The sequence below is a fragment of the Anastrepha obliqua genome, chromosome 1 (assembly GCF_027943255.1).
Source record: "Anastrepha obliqua isolate idAnaObli1 chromosome 1, idAnaObli1_1.0, whole genome shotgun sequence".
NCBI lineage: Eukaryota > Metazoa > Arthropoda > Insecta > Diptera > Tephritidae > Anastrepha > Anastrepha obliqua.
The window spans coordinates 84,603,141-84,623,807 of record NC_072892.1 but is presented as its reverse complement, the minus strand read 5'-3'; the positions used below and the strand labels follow the sequence as shown (position 1 = coordinate 84,623,807).

The following is a 20,667-nucleotide window of genomic DNA, read 5'->3' as shown; positions in this document are numbered from 1 at the left end:
CAGTTTATTGTGATGAGTTTGTTATGATAAAATGGAAACAATATGTAACAATTTAGAAAGCAAATAAAGTAAAAAATTAGATCTGTTGTTCTTCAGTTGACTATGCCTAGGGGTTCTTCAATTTCTATTTTTTTTTTTTAATAAAATTAAAGGCATAATTAAAGAAGATTCATGCTCTGGTTATTGACATAGTAGAGATTTCGCAATTTCTGGATCAGAAATGATATTTTCCCCGCGTGTATGCTAATAGATGTATTTTCGTGAAATTATATTTAGGCATAATTGGAACTCTATCTCCAAAATTTTGTGCTGTATGTTAGCTTTCAAAGCTTCCCTTATACACAGTTTGTCTCATAATTATTTTCACAATGTAATATTGTATAGTATTATTATTTCCTTAGTAGATTCGATTGTGGCCTATTACTTTGAATTTCTTCTTTTTTTGTTTTTATAGCAGAGCACTTTGCTTTCTATTGGATCCTGTAAACAAAAATAGTATTTGAATGCACGATGTGCAAAAACAACAACGAAAACCAAAATTCGTCATATTTTGCATTGTCGGGGGACAGATTGTTAGAAGTGATTCATATTGATCATTAAATCCTATTAATAAAAAAAGTTCTTACAATAATAGCGGGTTATAGTGCGAGTAAAAATAGTATACAATTGGCTTATTATTTTATACAGGTAAATCAGCAAATCAAATGGCTGGAATGATTTATATTAATAGAAGGATAATGTACAAAGTTATACATCATGTAGGAAACAAGAAACGGTTATGGTTAAAACACTCAGTAGCAGCCCAAAAAAGTTCGCCGAGAATGGAAAGGTCAATCGAGAAACAAATTGATGAAAAACCGCAGATTTGGAGGAGCTCTCTTAAAACTCGTTTCGCATGCTAACGTTGGCAAATTACTTTTTTTTTCTCTAACTCACGTTTTGCACTCAGTAAAAAATTTGGCATATTTTTATTAAGAGAAAAATAATGCTATATATCGTCGATGGACCCAATAGGCTAACAGCCATAAAAACCAAGAGCATTATTCACACAGTTAAATTTGCGAAGCTAAGTGTACGAGGTTGCATCTATTTGCAGCAAAGGTATTGGTGAAATTAAAATTATTGAAGACAACAAGGCAAAAAAAACCTATTTGAACTCAAATTGTACCAAGATAATGATTCCAAGCACAAGTCTTACATATGTAGGTCTTGGTTGCTACATATTTGCTCAAAAGTACTAGATAACACATGGACTGAAAAGTTCCGGGCCTAACAAAGAAAACGTTTTTTTTTTGGTCAAAATTACCTTTATTCCTCAACGTAATTTCCATCAAGAACAATGCAATCATTCCAGTGCCTTTTCTAACATTTTAATATCACTTTTGTAGAGCGATTTATCTTTTGCCTCAAAATAAGCCTCAGTTTCAGCGATAACCTCTTAATTCAAGCGAAATTTCTTACCAGTGAGCATTTTTTAGATAGCCGCTGGGAGCTAAATCCAGCGAATACGGGGGATATGGGAGCAATTCGAAGTTCAATTGTAGTTTTGTCATTGTTTTCATTGATTTGTGACACGTGTGTTGTCTTGATGATACCCTTTTTGAACAGAGCTTTCTTTTAATCGAATACTACTCGTAATGCTATATAAAGCCAACACGTTGGTGCAGTCAAATTGTTAAACGCATTAATAACATTAACGGAAAATAATACGCATTTTTGGACAAAATTGGTACGGCAGTTGCTAATAAAGCAAATTTTTATTTAAAATATAAAGAAAAACAATTCTTCGAACTTCTTGATATTTTCAAAAGAAATTTTTTGCTATTCCTTTTTTAATGCCCATTTAAGGTCAGATTGATTTTTAATTTCATGTATTCTAACTTCTTTATCTAGAACCGACCCCATGTTTTCAATAACATGAAATTCTGGCTCATGCGCTGGTCTGGAAAAATAGGCGAGCAATTCCAAATTAGCCAATTCCATATAATCACCGAATTATGCTTCGGGTCGCTATCCTGATAGAGGCGAAAATTGTCCCGAATGTTAAATTTTGTGATATTTTGCAATAAATTTTCTATTAAATTATTTATGCCTATCCATTACAGTCTAGCGGCGATAAAAGCAAGAAACTGATATGAAATTTTAACTAAAAATGTTCTAAAAAGCAGGAAAGCCATACTAGCCGCAGGCAAACGGCTGCACATCTATTGGATACCCGGACATAAGGGTATTGTAGAAAACAAAATTGTAGATGAGATTACCAGGAGCACTGTTTACATGTCATTTCAACAAGAAAACTACATCTATACTGAAACCTTTAAAAACGATATACAATGACATCGCTGTGGACAGGAAAATACGTATAGATAGAAGGTGAAACAATCTAGCCACTTGTAAAACCGCGAAAATCATGTGCACACAGAATGTAGATAAATACGCCAAATTTTTACTACCCCTATCTATAAAAGAAAGTAGAACTATCATAGGTATACTGACAGGCCACAACTTGCTAACGGCACACGCATACAAGATAGGAATTACAAACAACGATAGTCGCAGATTTTGCAATGAACTGGAAGAGACGGAAACGCCAGAACACTTATGTTCTTGCCCTGAGTTAGCTAGAACCAGATTGAGCTCTACAATATGAGAAGTTAGAAAGCCTCTTCAGAGTTTACTTAGATTCGTAATAGTCGCAAATGTATCATACTACAAAGAAAAGTAATGGTCTAGCTCCATCTTGTAACACTAAGGACCAATAGGTCTATGTGATGGCTTTCAGTCAGCCAGCTCAACCTCACCTAATTTCTATCAGTTATTACCTTCAGTAATAGTTAAATTTCCGGTTTCTTCAGATGGATCCATATCATTATTACGTTCTACCGCGTTTGACTGTTCTGGGCAGATTTTGTGGTTTCTCCTAACAAAACTTTCGCTGTATGATCTGAAAAAGTTAAACTTGCTTTCGTGAGCAAAAATTACAGTGTTCCAGATGTTATACGGCATTGATGAATTGCTTGTTGCGGGCGGTGCGTGGAAATCACCTTCTCTTATGTTAGAGTTTGAAATTGATGAAAATCACCGCAGCTTAAAATTGTCTTGCCTACAAAAAGTATTTTTTATATTCCACAATGCTCAGCAAGGATCATAGATTTCAAGGTTTGTTGGTTGATTGGTCGGTTAGAGTGGTGATTCAGCCAGAATCCAACTAGCGCTTCCGCACCATTTTGTTGCCACATCCTCGTTACCAAATTGTTTAACAGTTATTTGCAGCAGGACTATATCCAGTCTGTGCGGTTTAGGAACCTTATTAGGTTGTTGACGTCTAAGCCAGACAATTGCTCGAGACTCTCGAACAGCGGTTTGCCCAGGGTTAACATTCTGTCCTTCCATAGGGCAGGGCATTCACAGAGGAAATGGAAGATTGTTTCTTTTTTCTCCGGTTGTTTACAACTGTGACAGTATGTGTTGTGAGGGATGCCCATTTTGGCGGCTTGTTCTCCGATAGACCAGAAGCCAGTTATGACTGCCGTAAGTCTACAGGTCTACTACGTTAACATAAAACTATTTAAATCAAAAGATTTGTCCAGAGCACAGAAAATAAGAATGTACAAAGTACTGATACGACCCGTCCTTACATATGGTGCAGAAATATGGACGCTGAAAACAAATGACATTCATCAGCTGATGTGCTTCGAAAGACGTATCATAAGGAAAATATATGGTCCGGTTGCAACAATAGATGGCAGCTACCGCATTCGCTACAATAATGAAATCGAAGAAATCGTTCAAGGACAAAATATAATACGTTTTATCAAAGCCCAACGAATTAGATGGATTGGGCACGTACTGCGCATGCCGAAAGAGGGAAATGCTAGGAAAGCTTTTATTTTAACACCAATTGGAGGAAGAAAAAGAGGACGCCCACGAAAGCGATGGTTAGATGACGTCGAATCAGATCTTAAGCAAATGAACGTACACAACTGGAGAGATGTAGCCATGGATAGAATAAAGTGGAGAAAAATTGTTGATGAAGCTATGGTCCACCACGGACTGTGAGGCTAAGAAGAAGAAGAAGAAGAAGAAGTCTACAGGTGTTCAAGGTTTGTAGAGTGAAAAAAAAAATGTTTTGAGGGGAGCTTTGGCTGCCACGTCACTTGGGATATGTTTAACAAAATTTAGCTTGTGTTACTGATATACGAAAAAAATCAACACGGCCAGTACTCATACCATGGCAACGGTTTCTTTACGAATACGAGGAATGCAAATGTGCGAAATTGCGTAATTTTATTGTGCGTTATGTAAAGTGAGTTTTTGTTTAATTAAAATTGATAGGCCAGTAGTATTTAGCTCTTGCACGTGTAGCTCTTGCGTATAACTCAAATATAGCTGCAAAATGGTACGCAAATGTTGCTGCGTGTTGACCAAATTGTGAAATAGTTTTAAATTAAATTTAAGAATTTTAAAAAGCAACTATACAAGGGGGGTTCAATAAGTACCCGTGTTAGAAATGATGACAACATTTTTTTCAAACAATGTTTTTTTATTTTTCAACATAGTCCTATTTTAGAAATATACACTTCTCCCAACTCTACGTCTCGGCGATGACTTCCTCGCTTGAACCACATTTTTTCCCGCGAGCCATTTCTTCATGTTAGGGAACAAGAAAAATTCGCAGGAAGCCAGATCGGGTGAATACGGCAACAATTCATGCAGTTTGACGGCAACGACTCCGGATGAATGTGCTGGTGCGATATCGTGGTGAAACAGCACCTTCGTTTTTGCCAAATGCGGCCGTGTCTCTTTCCATTTTTTGTGAAAGCGCTTCAATAACTCTCTGTAGTATTGTCCAGTGCTCGTTCTTACTTTTTCTAAAAGAATCCATGAGGATGACGCCGTTCGCATCCCAAAAAATCACCGCCATTACCTTTCCGGCCGATGAAACTATCTTGCCCTTCTTTAGAGCAGATTCACCGGGAAAAATCATTTGTTTTGATTATTGCTTAGTTTCTGGTGTGTAAAGAAGAAACCAGGTTTCATTAACGGCGACAACTCGGCACAAGAATTCCTTCGGATCTCGCTTGCTCCAAACACTGCTTAGAAATTAACAGCCGTCGTTTGTTGTTGCTTGTGAGCAATCGCGACACCCATCGGGCCGACAATTTTTTCATCGGCTACTTATTATGTAAAATATTAATTGCCATTCCGGACGACATACCTATGTCCTCTGTTACTTCGCGCCCTTTCGTTCGTCGTTCAGCTATAACCATGTCGTGAACTTTTTCAATGATTTCCTCGGTAATCACGTCTGCCGGGCATCCTGGTCGCTTCTCATTAAAAACGGATGTTCGCCCACTTTTAAATTCGTTGATGACCAATCAAATTCAAATTTGGTTTGCCGTCGTCTGATAGGTGGTAGCGCTCTATGCTAGCACTAACTACCCTCGGAAACACCCTCTGTAATCAAACACGGGTACTTATTGAACCGCTCTCGTATTTGAGTTACACGCAAGATCTACATGTGCAAGAGCTAAAGGTAACTAAATGTGAGTGGATTTCTACTGTCCCTTAGATTGCCTGAATTGAGATTGCCTTAACTTAAAGATTACCTAAGGTTTTTACGCTATCACTAATTAAAACTGTGCGCTTCAATTAGATAAAAATACCAATTTTAATTACACATAAACTAACTTTAAATAACGCACAATAAAATTACGCACCTTCGCACATTTGTATTTTTCAACCGTCCCACTTAGGTACACCAAGTTTTTACTACTACACTTAATAAAAGCAGACTCTGGAACAGGAAATAGTATATAACGCATAAATATGGGGACTTCTTACGCGGCGATTGTAGCTGTAAGCAAATTTCAAAGGCTACTCTGCAATTAAAAGTAAACACATTCAAGCTTGCAACAACCCCAACCATACACAAATAAAGGGATTTTCAATAAGAGGTGTTATTGGAGGCATTTTCCCGTAAAATATCAATGGTTTCGTTGCTTGTGTGGCACGTAGCGCCGTCTTGTTGAAAATAAACGTTGTTCTGATCAATACCATCCAATTCCGGCCATAAAAAATCTTTAATCATCTCTCGATAGCGCAATCCATTCACCGTAACTGTTGCTCCAGCTTCATTTTCGAAAAAGTAAGTAATGACTCCGTCGTACCATAAACCTCACCAAACAGTCACACCGAGGTGGAAATGGGCCTCATCATTCAAGAAGATTTTTCGATGGAATTCCGGATCATTTTCATGCATTTCAACGAGCCAATCCGCAAAGACACGACGTTGTTGATGATCGGCTGGCCCGAGTTCTTGTGTTACCTGGACTTTATAAGCCTTAAGACCCAAATCTTTATGCAAAATACGGTGTAATGACGTTTGTAGAATGCCTAATTCCAAAGAAAGACAAGGAACGGACATACCTGGGTTTTCTTCAACACTTTCGGCTACAGCAGCAATATTTTCGGCTATTATAGAGCGACGTTCACGGGTTTTATTCTTCACATCAGTAACTTGTCCCAATAGCTAGAATTTTTTCACCAATTTCTGTATTGCGGTCCGACAAGGTCCTTCACCGTGACCCAAACATGGTCGAGTTTTACGAACCGTCTCTGCCAAATTTTCACTATTTTTATAGTGAATTTTAATAATGTCAATGCGTTGTTTAGCGTGTATCGTTCCATTTTTATTAATGGCGTAGTTTTTACTTGTCAAATATAAAAAAATGGCAGTTTCAAAGGTGGCATCTACCGAAATAGCGGGCTATTCAAAATAACACCTGTTATTGGAAAACCCTTTACGTTAGATGAGTTATACGATGTCGATCGGTGACTACGCTGCACTGGCTAGCACTAGTGAACTTCTAAAGCAACAAAAACAACAAAGCAAATTTATACACGACGATTGTACTCCTAATTTTCAATCGAATTCGAGACAATAAAATTCTCATCATCAACGAAAAAGCTCCTCTCAGCAATATGTTAGATGCATGTATATGTATATAATAGTATTTTAAAGGTTTTCCCCTAGAAATCCGCCCCTGTTCTTATGTATTTATTTACATATCTAGTAATGGAGCTGTATGACGAAAAAGTACACTTATGCATGCGCATATTCGCTTGTTTATAAATATTTGCTTTGTAAATAAGTGTCTTCACGTGACGTTTGCCACTAACTTCTTCCCGAGTGTAGCTCGAGACAATTCTTTCATACATACAAATGTGCAACTACATATGGATGCAAGTAGGTACCCGTTAGGGAACAGCCAAATTGGTAAGGAAGCATTCTACTTCAGACACTGGTATTTATTAGAAGAAATCTTACTAGTTTGCCTTTAACTACACTAATCCCAGTAGGGAAATAAGCAATTTGTCTGCAAATTAGTTGATTTTTTGGACGCACCAATGCATCGCGATGATTAGGGGAATATGTATAAGTAGTATATACAGTGTATGCTGATGAATACTCCTAAATTTTCTTTTCAAAGATATTTAAATTACACCCCTGGTTGGTTGGTTGGTTTAAGGGTGACCCCGCATCGGAGTGCCATATAGACCGCAAGTTAGGTCCGTTGTGTTGCCCTAGAGCTCATTATGTTATATGATTTCCCCACCTAACCGAGATTTTTATTGTAGATTTTGGTCAAAGATATTAATTCGTTTCGAGAATTTGAGGAGAGATTCGATTTTCAAGCTCGAGAGTACTGAAAGATTGTCCATTGTTGGAGAGCCTAGAAGAACGAGTCGACTTCTGGCTAGACCGGGACAACTGCACAGCAAATGCCTGCTCGATACTTCCTCATCTTCGTCCTCGCAGTATCTGCACAGGTCGTTTTGAGGAACCCCGAGTCGACGTGCGTGAGTGCCCAAAAGGCAGTGATATGAGATATTATATGCCTTAGTTCGTGTTTCGAAGGACTTATAAGGGTTTTTGTCTGTTTCAGATTGTAGGATGGCCAGATTTGTCTGGTCGTAACGCAAGTAGTTTCCACTCGCCACCTCCGATCAGCAACGCTGTGAAATTCTCGATCAATGAGCATTTTACATGTTGAGAGCGGAATGTGGATTGTGGGTAAGTTACTAACATTTGATTGCGCAGCTCCAGCTCTTGCGTGCTCATCAGCATTGCAGTTACCTTCGAATCCACTGTGACCCGGTATCCAGATAACTTGGACAGAATTCTGAACACTTATCTCGTTAAGAGATAAGAGACAGGATCAAACCACATTTGAGTGGGTATAAGAGGAGCTGAGTGCTCGAACGGCCGCTTGACTGTTGGTGAAAAAGCGGATATCCTCTAGTGATATTCTATTTTCTAAGAGAGTTTTCGCAGCATACCAGATAGCGCATACTTCCGCTTGGAATACACTACAGTAGTCGGGTAATCTAAATGATAGATTGATGTGAGGAGAATTAGAAAAGATTTCAAATCCCGCTTTGCCGTCTTGTTTTGAACCATCTGTATATATAATCAGAGAGCCATCGATTTCGGTAAGATTTGTCTTCTATTCTTCCCTAGTTGGGAGTGAGCAGGAGAAAAGCAAGGGTGGTGATGGAAGACTTACATGATAGTCTATGTCGGAAGAGATGATTTACCTAAGAATGGGTTCCTCGTTCGTTAATCTCCACACTGCGTCGTTACTGATGGTGTTTGGCCAGAATATTCTGTTTTTCATAATCTGTAAGATATCCTGCGTTTTAAGATTGTTAAATGAATAAATAAATAAATACATTTATTTTAAAAACAATATACAAAAGTCTATCTAATAAAGTTAGTAAGATTTGAGGAGTGGATTTATTTGTTATTTTATTTTTACACTAGCCCAGTTCAAACTTTAAAACGTCAAAATTAAAAATAAAAACTATAATTACATATTTCACATCACTTACACCTACAACTACAAATTCTTTGTAAACACCAGAAGCAATTTTATTCTCAACCTGTTCACAAAAGAACCCTCGAACAACCGAATACGTAAAATATGAATTTGAAAAGTAGCTAGGATTACATTTATTAATGTTTTTAAAGTTAATACCTTAAATTCGAGTTCTTTATTACGTTTTTAAAGAATTTGTTTTGATGTCGTAGGGCAACACCCTGTTGAAAATTCCACTTGCGAACATGAAAAAAAGAGAAAGTTCCCAACTAATATGTTTTCCTGCAGGGTACTTCTGTCGGCTCTGTTTTTTTTTTTGGCTCTTATTTCATGTTTTGAGCTTGAGCTTGATAATTTGATTTGCATTTCTGCGTTTATTTTAATTGGGTGTCCCATCAGGATGACCAAAATAAAATTATAGTAGCGCGGCGAATTACTAAGTCTTAACTTTTTTTGTATTCTTTTGTATGTTTTATTGAAAGTATAGGGCACTTTACAACAAGAAGCAAATAACCTAAAGCTCCAAGATTTGCACAAAATTTAACAAAATTCAACAAATTAAAAAAATTTCAAATCAAAACTTTAAACTTTTTAATCAGAACTTCAAAGTATTTAGTTTTAAATACCAGTTTAGGATAGCTTAAAAGTGATAAGTCGCGTTCATTTTAGAAATTTTTCTTGCATTAGAAGTTGACAATTGTTGAGAAAATTGAGTTTGGATGTATTTTGTATGGAAGAAAATGCTCACCTCAGCACAAAAGAAATTTACAAAACTCAAGAAGAATTTGAGTCACTTGAAGCTTAGACTTTGTTATACTAAAATTGAATGGGCTATAAAACTGCACACCTAGAATCTTTGCAAAGATTATATTTGAAAAATTGAAGCCATTTCTGGTAATTTTTAGAAACTTCTTACATTTTCGTGAATATTATACAAAGTTTGGAGTTTTGAGTTTTATAGTTTTTGCTGCTGAATGTCATAAGCCTGTATAAAACTAAAAAAAAAAAACAATCAGATAAAAAGCAATAAAAAATATGCTTTGAGCGTAAAATCTTAAAAAGGATACTTGGACCAGTAAGAGAAGCTGACATCAAGTCAAAACATTACGCGTTTCGCTAAAGCTCAGCTCAGTGGACACCTACTCAAGATGGACGAAAGCAGAATTATGAAAAATACCTTCAAATTATTATTCTTTTTATGGAGTAAAAAGCGTGAAAGACCGCCGAGAAGATCGGCAGACGATGTCGGTGCAGATTTACGCCTTATAAATTCTGGAAGCGACGCAATGCAATGTAGTCGTATGGAGGGCGATTTTGAAGGAAGCACTCGCTCATCCTGAGCTGTAATTGCTATGATGATAATGATGTCTATTATATTAAACATATATGTACATATTATATCGAAATAGTAAATGTTGCAGACTTTTCGCTCACCATGCGCCACGTTTCGAATTTGATGGCTACACCAACAAACAGAACTATCGGTGGGTAACTGAGGGTTTAAGAGTGTCCCTATGCATCCACTACGAGTCACTGTTACTGGCAGAGTAATTAGAAGCGCCTCTTCTTGGAATACTGAAATTGAGCCGGCACTTTGGCAAATTAACAATTTCGTTAATTTCGTAGGGAACAAACATAACTTCCAAGCCTACACTCTTTATTACAATAAAACAGAAATATCACACCACTTTTTATAAAATTCAAAAGGGCAGGCCTTACTGGGACACCCTAGTTTTCCATACATGCATATACACTTGCCTACCTGCCCTTGTAGCTAATAATTTCCTGACACCTGGTGTGCGTATGTGCAAATATATTTATGTATAGTAAATATGTATGTTTGCGGTTCGATTCAACCTATTGAGATATTTCAGTAATTTAATTGAAAAACCATGATCTCCAATGCAAACAGGGCGATTTAGCCTCATCTTCAATTTGATATCAAGGAAAAACTAAATAATTTCGATTTCACACAAATATTTTACGAAATTTGCTCATTTCGAATAAATTTTGCTCAAGGCGAAATTCAATATACAATTTAAGGCCGTTTGAATGAAATCGATATCTAATTCCACTAAGTTTTCCTACTTTTTTTAGATAACTTGAAATGACCTTTAATCCCACCATCATTATGGCGAAAAGATGGCTATATCGAACTTTTTCCAAAGCACTCAACCGTGACGGTCCGGATTTTAGGTACTTAATGGCACCTCATATTCGAATATTAATGGCCGACGAAAACTTTCGCCTTCTTCTTGATTGACGTGATAGCCGATTAACCGATTTTGGACGAATATAACAAAACACGCCAGTCGTTTTTTTTTTCTCTCGTCCTAACCGGCCCCAGGTGGATACACTAAATGAAACCAAGTCCTTCTCTACCTCTCCCTCTCCATGTCATCATAAAGCTCATACAAGTCTTTTTTCTATCGCCCCCGGTACAGGCGCCATCACCAACATGCAGGGGACCAAAAGTCTTCCGTAGAATCTTTGTTTCAAATGACCGCGGAGCTTGGTTTAGAGCAAGACGCCGATAATTCACATAAGATCACTTTATTGTACGGCAGAGATGAGTAGCTCGCTTCTAACAACATAATTTAGATAGTCTAAGTATTTGTCAACAATTCTTCTTCTGGTCTAAAACAATCACTAAAATGAAACTGTGAGAACCTAAGAAGAAGATTCCAAATTTAGTAAAGCGAAATCAACTTGGAATTCTACTCTTTTAATAGCTTTCAAATATTTAGTTTTCGTATTTTTATTTTGTATGCTCAAGGAAGGTTAATAATAAAACAACAAATTAATGTGAAGATGAGCTCTAATTGAAATCGAAATATCGACAATAAAATGACAGCAATAATTTAATTTATTTAATATTCTTTATTATAACTTTGTTTAATAATAACAGAGATTATTTGTACTTAAAGTAAATAGGGAGGCACATATATATGTATTAAAAAATAAAATAAATTATATATTTTCAGTTTACATTTACATTTTTAGACGGCACGACTTCATTCATGTAACTGTCTCAGATGACTTCGCAGTAGCGCATCCTGTCAGCCTAGTTTTTAAGACTTTGGTAGCGATTCTTGCTCTACCTTATGTGCGGCTTACTTTATATTCACTTTAAGGGTCTAATGGTCAATGTACTGTTCGTTTATCATGCCTCTGTGGCGATGACTGACATGGCGTTTCCAGCAACATCTTCAACAAAAAAAATGCCACCGCTTTAAAACCAGCACCAAACTGCTACGCTCTAAAGATGCTTTGGCTTTTCGACGATCAATGCGGGTTTTTCTAAAACAAAAGTTTCCTTTAACAAAATAGCCGAGATGAAAATCCGCTTCGTCAGAAAAGATAACTTTGATTTTTCTCTTCAAAAAATGCACTGTGTGGGCTCCATTGACTGTGGAAGTAAACTTATAACATTTCCCAACGCTATTCAAGCGAAAAGCAGTTGAGAGCGGGGAAGAGCTGTCACTATCAAAATGGCATGTAATTACAAAAAAAAAACAACAACTCTGTAGGAACCACCTATTTAAGCCTTAGTTCAATTGAATTTATGATTTAATTTCAAATTTAAATGATTCTTAATTTTCGGTTTTCTTTTGTTTTGAACTTGTATTTAATTTTATTAATATCAATCGATAACTTGCGATAACAGATTGTACACACTTTATTGTACCGATGAACTGAATTTTTGCGTATAAAGTACAAAAAACGAATCTGTCATAAATCACGCCACTTCCGGTCGTAACGTGTGCAATTTTATTATCTTAAAATATATTATACTATGAATCGCCAACAATCTTGTGAACTAAAAACGCTTAGCCTGCCTACTTAGACTACCCCATATATGATATATACGATAGAATTCAGATAGCGAATTTTGTCGAGCTTATAAATAAAGTGGAGTGCTGAAATGAAGGTAGTTGGTAGTTAAGTGCGAAAAGTGACATTTCGTTATTTTTATGGTTGATACTGAATACCCTTTCCGTGGATAAAGTGCCGTTCATCAGATTGCTCAGGGCTCAGAAATGTTTTTCCGATACTGCGATTATATCATCAGCGTCAAATAAGTCGCTGCAAGCTGAAAAGTAGCGCGTTAACTATTAAGATCCAGAGAAAAGAGAGTAGACACTAGTTAGATGGTTAGTTCTGAGCATTCTCTTCAACTCTGAGAAATTAGTTCGACTTTCAAGAAGTAGAAGTAGTTCTGCTTGGAGTGGACGAAGTTGGAAGCTCGTCTATGCCAAAACGATGCCCAGTATACATTTTTTTAAAGGAAGATCTTTTTTAGTGAAACGTTGTCTAAATAATCTAAACATCGGATTGCTTTGTAAAACCCAAAAATAAAACTCATTTAGTAAAACTCTTAAAGAACCTCCTGTATTATACGGCCTTCAGCTAATTTTATTAATTTATTTATCATTTTCCGCATTATTTATGTTCGTGCATATTTTTATCGGTCGACGCTATTGAATTTGACCAGTCCAAACTAAAACCAATTGTTTAAGTTCAGTAGCTGCTTGCTGCTTTATCACTACCCGATTTTTGCGCATTCATAGGTAGCTCAGCGCCATGAACAACCAACACTTCAGACGATTTATTTCTGCCATATGGTTTATGATGTCTATAAATCTGTTGCGATTCGCTGTTATCTAGCAAATTAAATTAGTCATAGTACTCATATTTAAACATTGATTGGAATATTTTATTCACCTGTATACAACTTCAATGGAGGGATCAGTGATGTGTTAGGTAAACCTTTTGCTATGGAAATGCTATAAAAAATAATGCCTACATGCAAGATACTTAGTATATCCGGTGGCAAAATAAGTACGTGCATCATCAACCTGTTTGCGGATAAATATTTATAATACTTACAAAATGATATATGTATGTATGCGCATACTACAATACTTCAGATTAAGAAGAACAATAATGCTTAAAAAGTAGTTCACAAATATACAGTGTTCTACAAAACTTAAGGGACAGCAGCTACATTTTCACTTCAACTTCAAAAGTTTTTAAAAACATCTATTTTTATTAAGAAATAATATATTCAATAAATGTTTTTAAGTTTCAAACACTGTGCGCTATTATTATTATTACGCTAGTATAAAATTTCATCTTCATAGCAGAACTATTTTTCTCAAATCTGATCTGATCTTCCAAATTTAAATTATTTTTTAGTGGATTCTGCATTGAATTGGCCAACTTTGCCTTCCCATTCTCGGATATATATATAAGTTTTTGCTTCAAATTTAAATAAACGTAGATGCCCATTATATTTTTAATTAATAAACATCAATTTCCCGACCCATGCAGCAGATATACATACACCGGGTGTCATGATCCTCCTCCTATTTTAAATACTATTTGTCAATGAAATTTTAACTGTAAACTCAGTACAAATTCCAATTCATCACATCATATTGTTTGTTTATCATCGCAAAGTGCCACTTCTAATCCCGATTTACACAGAGAGACATGTGAATTCCAGGGTATCCCGAATTGTTCTTTTGATATTTCATTCGCGGTCACACTAGCAAAATTGTTTCCGGTATCATACGTTGTTTTTGATGTTTACTTCTTTGGCACCTTCTGGATACTTCCTGTTCCATTATATTCTACAATCCGCGAAAATGTAAAGCGGTGAACGTTCGTCAACAATTTCTTAAATATTTTAATAAAGAAGAAAAACTGGATTGGTTAAATAATTAATGATTTTTTTGTTTTTGAAGTGAAACTTCTTAGGCGCCGATGGACGAGCGAGAATGGAGAGTAAAATTTCAATGCCATGCAACGTTTTGGGCATTTTTGTTCCGCGAGAGAGAAAAAAGATGTAACGTAGAGAAAAAGGAGAGAGAGAGCTATCTATACCTTATATATATCTAAGATACACTTTCGGCTATTTTTCCTGAAGTTTTCCTTGTGGTTGCTAATTTCTTGTGAGAAATAACAATGCCTACTTTTTGGCGCTTGTTTGTTGGTGCAAACTTGTAGGAAATATATTTTTGGTGCCTACTTTTTGGCATTGTATTTTCTTGGGGCCTACTGTTTGGGGCGTTTATTGATTCCAATTTTTTTGGCGTTTTTTTTTTGTGCTTACTTTTTGGCACTTATTTCTGTTTCCTGGCTAGTGCTTGTGCGTACTGTAAAGTGTTATCCATTCCGGCGTCGAATTTATTGGTATTGCCTTTCGCTAATTTGTGTCGTTGCTTCGGTCCTGGAATCGCTACGTTTGTGCGGGTGATAACACTCGTGGTAGTGCGCGTTGTTGCCATGGTTTGTGTCCACCGTTCACCTACACCGGTCGACCCTTCTCCGTTTTTTGTAAATTTTGCCTATTTGTATTCTCTGCAAATGTTGTTAATTTATTTATATATATATTCTTTCTCTCTCTCTCATTCCCTCTCGGGTCTCTCCCTCTTTCTTTGTCTGTCTTGAAAGTTTCACTTCTGTTATGTGTACTACGCTACACGCACTTTTTTTATTTAAATATAAACTTTTGTACTTGAAAAAAAATATTTCATATATAAATACTTAACTTTAAATTAACTTGTTTATCTAGAAATGAAAAAAATTAGGATTCAACATACACATGTCGCATACGTTTTTTTTTTTAAATTATACCTATTTTACTAGCAAAAATCATCCTGTATTTCGCAAGCAGCATTTTGCTGAACTTTCCGCAAAGAACTTTCTCACACAAAAGAAGAAAACAGATGAGCAAACGTCAAAAATTGTTTTGTATCCAACTTTAAGTTTGACTATAAAATAGGAAGCACAAAACGTGTAAAAGCCAGTACGGGAAACAAAAACCCTCCCTCTTCCCCGTCTTCCTTTCTTCCAGGACAAAATGTTTCCCTTCCAAATGTTCCCGTACTTATTTTCGGTAATATGTAGTAAGGCGAGTGTCAAAAGTGTACGCTCATCATTTGCGGATTCACATTTTGTTAGGTTAGGTTCTGGTGAGGAAAATTATTATTTTTATTTAATATGGTAAGCTATTAGTTTATCGGTTTTCAACAAGATTCTGTGCGGAGTCTTACAATGGCAGCAAAAAGAAAAGAAATTGACATTGCCGAGTGGAAAGAAGGCCAAAACTATCGACAAATAAGAAGAACAACAGGCAGAGCATGGACATCAGTTCGGACAGTAATTCAAAACAACGAAAATACCAGAACTACTATACAACTTCAAGGTCAAGACGCCCTTGCCATTGTAAATTAACAGAAGGGGCAAACGCAGTGTTATAAGGCTTGTAAAGGAAGATGCAAAGATTTCTGCTACAGAAGTGAAAGATGAAGTAAGGAATAAGTTTCAAAAATATATTAGTGTTTCAACTGCCAGAAGAGTCTGAAGAAACCAATTATTTTTTTAATACATAGACAGAAACTCATTGCTTTCGCAAATGAGAATATGCACAACCCTCCTGAATTTTGAAAAAATGACACTCTCTTCGGATGAAAGCGAAGTTTGCATTTTTGGCTTCGAAGGAAGAAAGATTGTGTTGAGGAAATCAGAGCTGAAAAAAGAAAATTTATTACAACAGTGAAACATGGTGGTGGTGGAGTTCTGGTGTATGGTATGACATAAAATGGGTATGATTATTTATTCTGATATTTTAAAACAAAATTTAAAGCAAGCCCCTGAGATGCTAGGGTTATCAAATGACTACTGTTTTCAACAAGACAATGGCTTACATGGCCCAAGTATTCGGCTCATATCGGAAAATATTGATTAACTATAATGTTCCCAAGCTATTGCCAAAGCTCACAATCGCCAGATTTAAACCCTGTGGAATACTTATGAGCGCTTCTGGAAATAAATATGAGGAAACACCAAATTGCAAGCAAACAGGTCTTGAAACATGTTAGGTGGGTGGAGTGGGATTAGTGTCGAAGAAACTATCAAATTGGTAAACTTTATGCCTAATAGACTTAAGGAAGTGTATAATTTTGGAGAGTTTTTTTGAATACGTAAGATTATTTTATAAACGAGCATAGACCTTTGTAGTTTGTTATTTTGGCGTTTCAAATGAAATCTATTAATTAAAATGCCTGGAATTGTGAAAAATCAATGCATGACTTTTGCATCATGATAATGCACCTGCTCACTCATTTTTGCTTGTGAGAGATTATTTGGCCAAAAACAGTACCGTTATCATGCCTCAGCCACCGTATTCACCAGATTTGGCACCCTGCGACTTTTTCCTGTTCCTAAGATTGAAGAGACCTATGAAAGAGCGGCGTTTTGCGACGATTGAGAAGATAAAAACCGAATCGCTGAGAGAGCTTAAGCCAAAAAGTGCATACCACTGGAAAAAACACTGGCACAATTGTAATATATCTGAGAGGGACTACTTTGAAGATAAAATAGAAATTGATGAATAAATAAATATTTTTTGAGAAAAATGAATATTCATCTTATTTTTTTAACACACCTCGTATAAAATTCTAAGAACATGTACGGAAGCCTTTTATATGGAAGAAATCGCTCGATATCTTCTGGATCGATATCAATCGGATTTTTCAGCGAATTTAAACATACACTTTGCTACATTCGAACTAAATAAGCTATAAAACTCCATTCCCAGAAGCTTTCTAAATACTCTGATTAAAAAGTTGAACATTTTGATGAACATTTTTTTAAATTTTTGTGAATTTTGTACCAAGTTCGGAACTTTATTTATAAGGCTTTTGCTATGCAATCAACCATATCTTTACAAAAAAGTGAAGGCAAAAATTTTCCTTGGAAATATGCAAAAAGATTAATTAACTTAGTTATGGGAGCACAAGTGTATGTAACAACAGAATGATGAGAGAAGTTAATTTAGCCATATCCGTCCGTCTGCCCGTTTTTCCGTTAATGCGCACGATAACTCGAACAAAAATTAATAAATTCCAATGAAACTTAGTACTCATTTTACTCTTTGAAGGAGGTGGTTTAGTATTGGGGGAAATGGGAGAAATCAGTTAATGGCCACGCCTACTTGCCATATAATAGTAATTAAAAAATAACAAAAAAAAATAAACGTATTGTTTCTGTAATCATTTAACGCAAAATTGTTCAAATTTAGAAACACTTTGCTCAAGCAAATCAATTAGCTTAGGTAGTCAAGTTTTGAAATGTATCAGTGAGTTTTTGCTGAAAGTGTTTTCATTTTGCTTATGAAAAATTTGTTGTGAGACAACATCCATCTTATCTTCTATAATCACCAATTCCCTTGACTAAATTTTTGCAAAATTTCACTGTGGGTATATTATGCCAGTGCGTTTCCATTGCGTTTAATGGCTGCCTCCACAGCCTATTGGGCCAACCTTGTAATACAGCATGATTTTAGTCTCATCGTAGAATATCACATCATCTCGGTAGCTATCTGGTCGAACTAGATACATACGTTATAGCTAAACATAGACGCTTTTCAATATGCCGTGCACAGTAACGGCTTCTTTCGAGCAACTCCTGAAGTATAATTGTACTTTTGCAAATCTTGGCGGACTGTTTCATGAGAAAATTTGACGCTACACTCTCTAAGCTAACTATCAATTTCTTGTCGAAATCTGGGGGTTTGTGGCTATTTTTATTTGCCAGATATTTTCCGTGGTCTTTTACTTGCAGATTTTGGTTCCAGCCTATTTTAATTTTTTGCACGATTTGTTGTACTATAAAAGTTTGTCGGGTTAAATAAAATATTTCTGATAACTGTTGCCAACTTTTTTCCTATTGTATAATTATAATAGACCGACTGGGTCACCTCAACGATGTCCGTTTTGCGGGCACTTTTGCGTTCTTTATAATTTATGTAGGATTAGATATTTTGATCAACAAATCACTCTTACGATCACTTTATGACTGATAATTGACTAACGCGTGTGTAGCAACTCAGTGAGATAACGGTATATCAAATTATCTTAGCAATTGATACCGAAAATAAATATGTAGTATGTAAAAAAAATTCTTGACAGCTGAGAGAAACATTCGTTTTGTTTTTGCATGCTTTGGCGGATTCAAAAACTTTACCGTTACAAAGTACTGGCAACTACGTATAAGTAAGTTAATGGATAACTTTGAAAGGCTCTGCAAATTCAGCAAGAAGCGATGGTTTTAGTTAATTTGCCTTTCAACTTGAATATTTAAGTACTTTAAAACATTGTCTGGACAAACTGGAATTACCTTAAAACATTTCTGCTCATACTAATTGACCTGCCCTAATGTGCATAATGCATACATACGTATATTTAAAGAGAGAAATGGTTCCTTAACCTTATAGCGTCTTGGAAAATTTACTGAGTTGGAGACAAGATGCAAATTTCTTCTGAAAATAAGTTTATTTTCTTTCATAGTAGTTTAGTAATTTATGGAAAAATAAAAACACATTTACCAAGCTTGTTAAGAATTCTTTCTATCTTAATCATAGATACCAACTGTTCCTAATCAACTTGACAGACAATGTGTAAATATGCTAACTAGAGGTAAGTACACATAAGCCCAACGTTTGTTCACGTATACTCGTAACTCATACTAATGTAATTCGAAGTAAATATAATATGTTATGCAGCTCCAGAAATTTATCACAAATGGGTACGTACTTACATATACACACATGTATGTAAAGGGTTTTTCAATTGGAGCGGGTCGATTTTGGCGCCCTGTGGCAGCCATTTTGTTTTGGTGACATCTGTCAAATCTTTTGTTTATTATTCAGTTGTTTATGCCAAATCATCATGGCAAGTTATACGATTGAACAGCACGTTCAAATGATAAAACTTTATTATCAAAATGAGTGTTCATTAACGTAAACGTTGCGCGCATTGCGCCCATTTTTCAGTAGACGTGGTGGCCCTTCAAACTCGACTCTTCAACGTTTGGTGGCCAAATTTGAGACGACCGGGTCAGTAAACAATCAGCCAACACCCGTACGTTCAAGGAACGCAAGATCAGCCGAGAACATTGCCGCGGTCCGTGAAAGTGTACAGCAGAACCCGAGGCAGTCTATTCCTCGCCGTGCACAAGAACTTGGCCTTTCGCAGACTTCAACTTGGCGAATTTTGCGTCGGGACTTGGGCCTACACCCGTACAAGATCCAACTGACCCAGGAGCTCAAAGTTGATGACCATAGACAACGCCGTTTGTTCACTGACTGGGCTTCGAATCGTTTGGAAGAGAACCCCAGTTTTGGGCGAAAAATCATCTTTAGTGACGAGGCGCATTTTTGGATGAATGGCTGTGTTAACAAACAAAATTTCCGTATATGGGACGACACCAATCCACACGAGGTTCACCAGGTGATAATACATCCTCAAAAAGTTACCGTTTGGTGTGGATTTTGGGCCGGCGGCGTCATTGGTCCGTACTTTTTTGAAAACGACGTTGGTGAGGCGGTCACCGTCAACAGCGAGCACTACACAACGATGATAACCAATTTCTTATGGCCCATATTGAACCATATGGACCTAGATGACCTGTGGTTCCAGCAGGACGGCGCTACATGCCACACAACAAACGCCATCCATTTGCATTTCAACATCTACCCGCCCTTATTGAAAACCCCTTTATATACATACATACATGCAAAAATCCAATTCTAATTAATAAATCAATTAAGTTTCATTATTCCTATTTATGCTTGCAATCTCTACATAGATTAGCACAAAAACAGTTATGACATGTTAACTTACATAAACCATTTGCCACTTTTAACAAGGTTTTATGGTATTAATATTTTACTTAGTTGTACATTTTGACAACATGGTAATGTCTTTTTATTTTT

General features: G+C 36.2%; 1 protein-coding gene across 1 annotated transcript in view; it reads left to right on the top strand.

Annotated features, from left to right (window-relative positions):
* The first annotated feature begins 19,332 nt into the window (after positions 1-19,332).
* LOC129247607 (cytosolic carboxypeptidase 6) overlaps positions 19,333-20,667 on the top strand; it is a 36,603-nt gene continuing 35,268 nt past the window's right edge. The window contains exon 1 of the mRNA XM_054886795.1: positions 19,333-19,369. Coding sequence (XP_054742770.1) covers positions 19,357-19,369 — 13 coding nt within the window. The 5' untranslated portion in view covers positions 19,333-19,356. The remainder of the gene's footprint in view (positions 19,370-20,667) is intronic.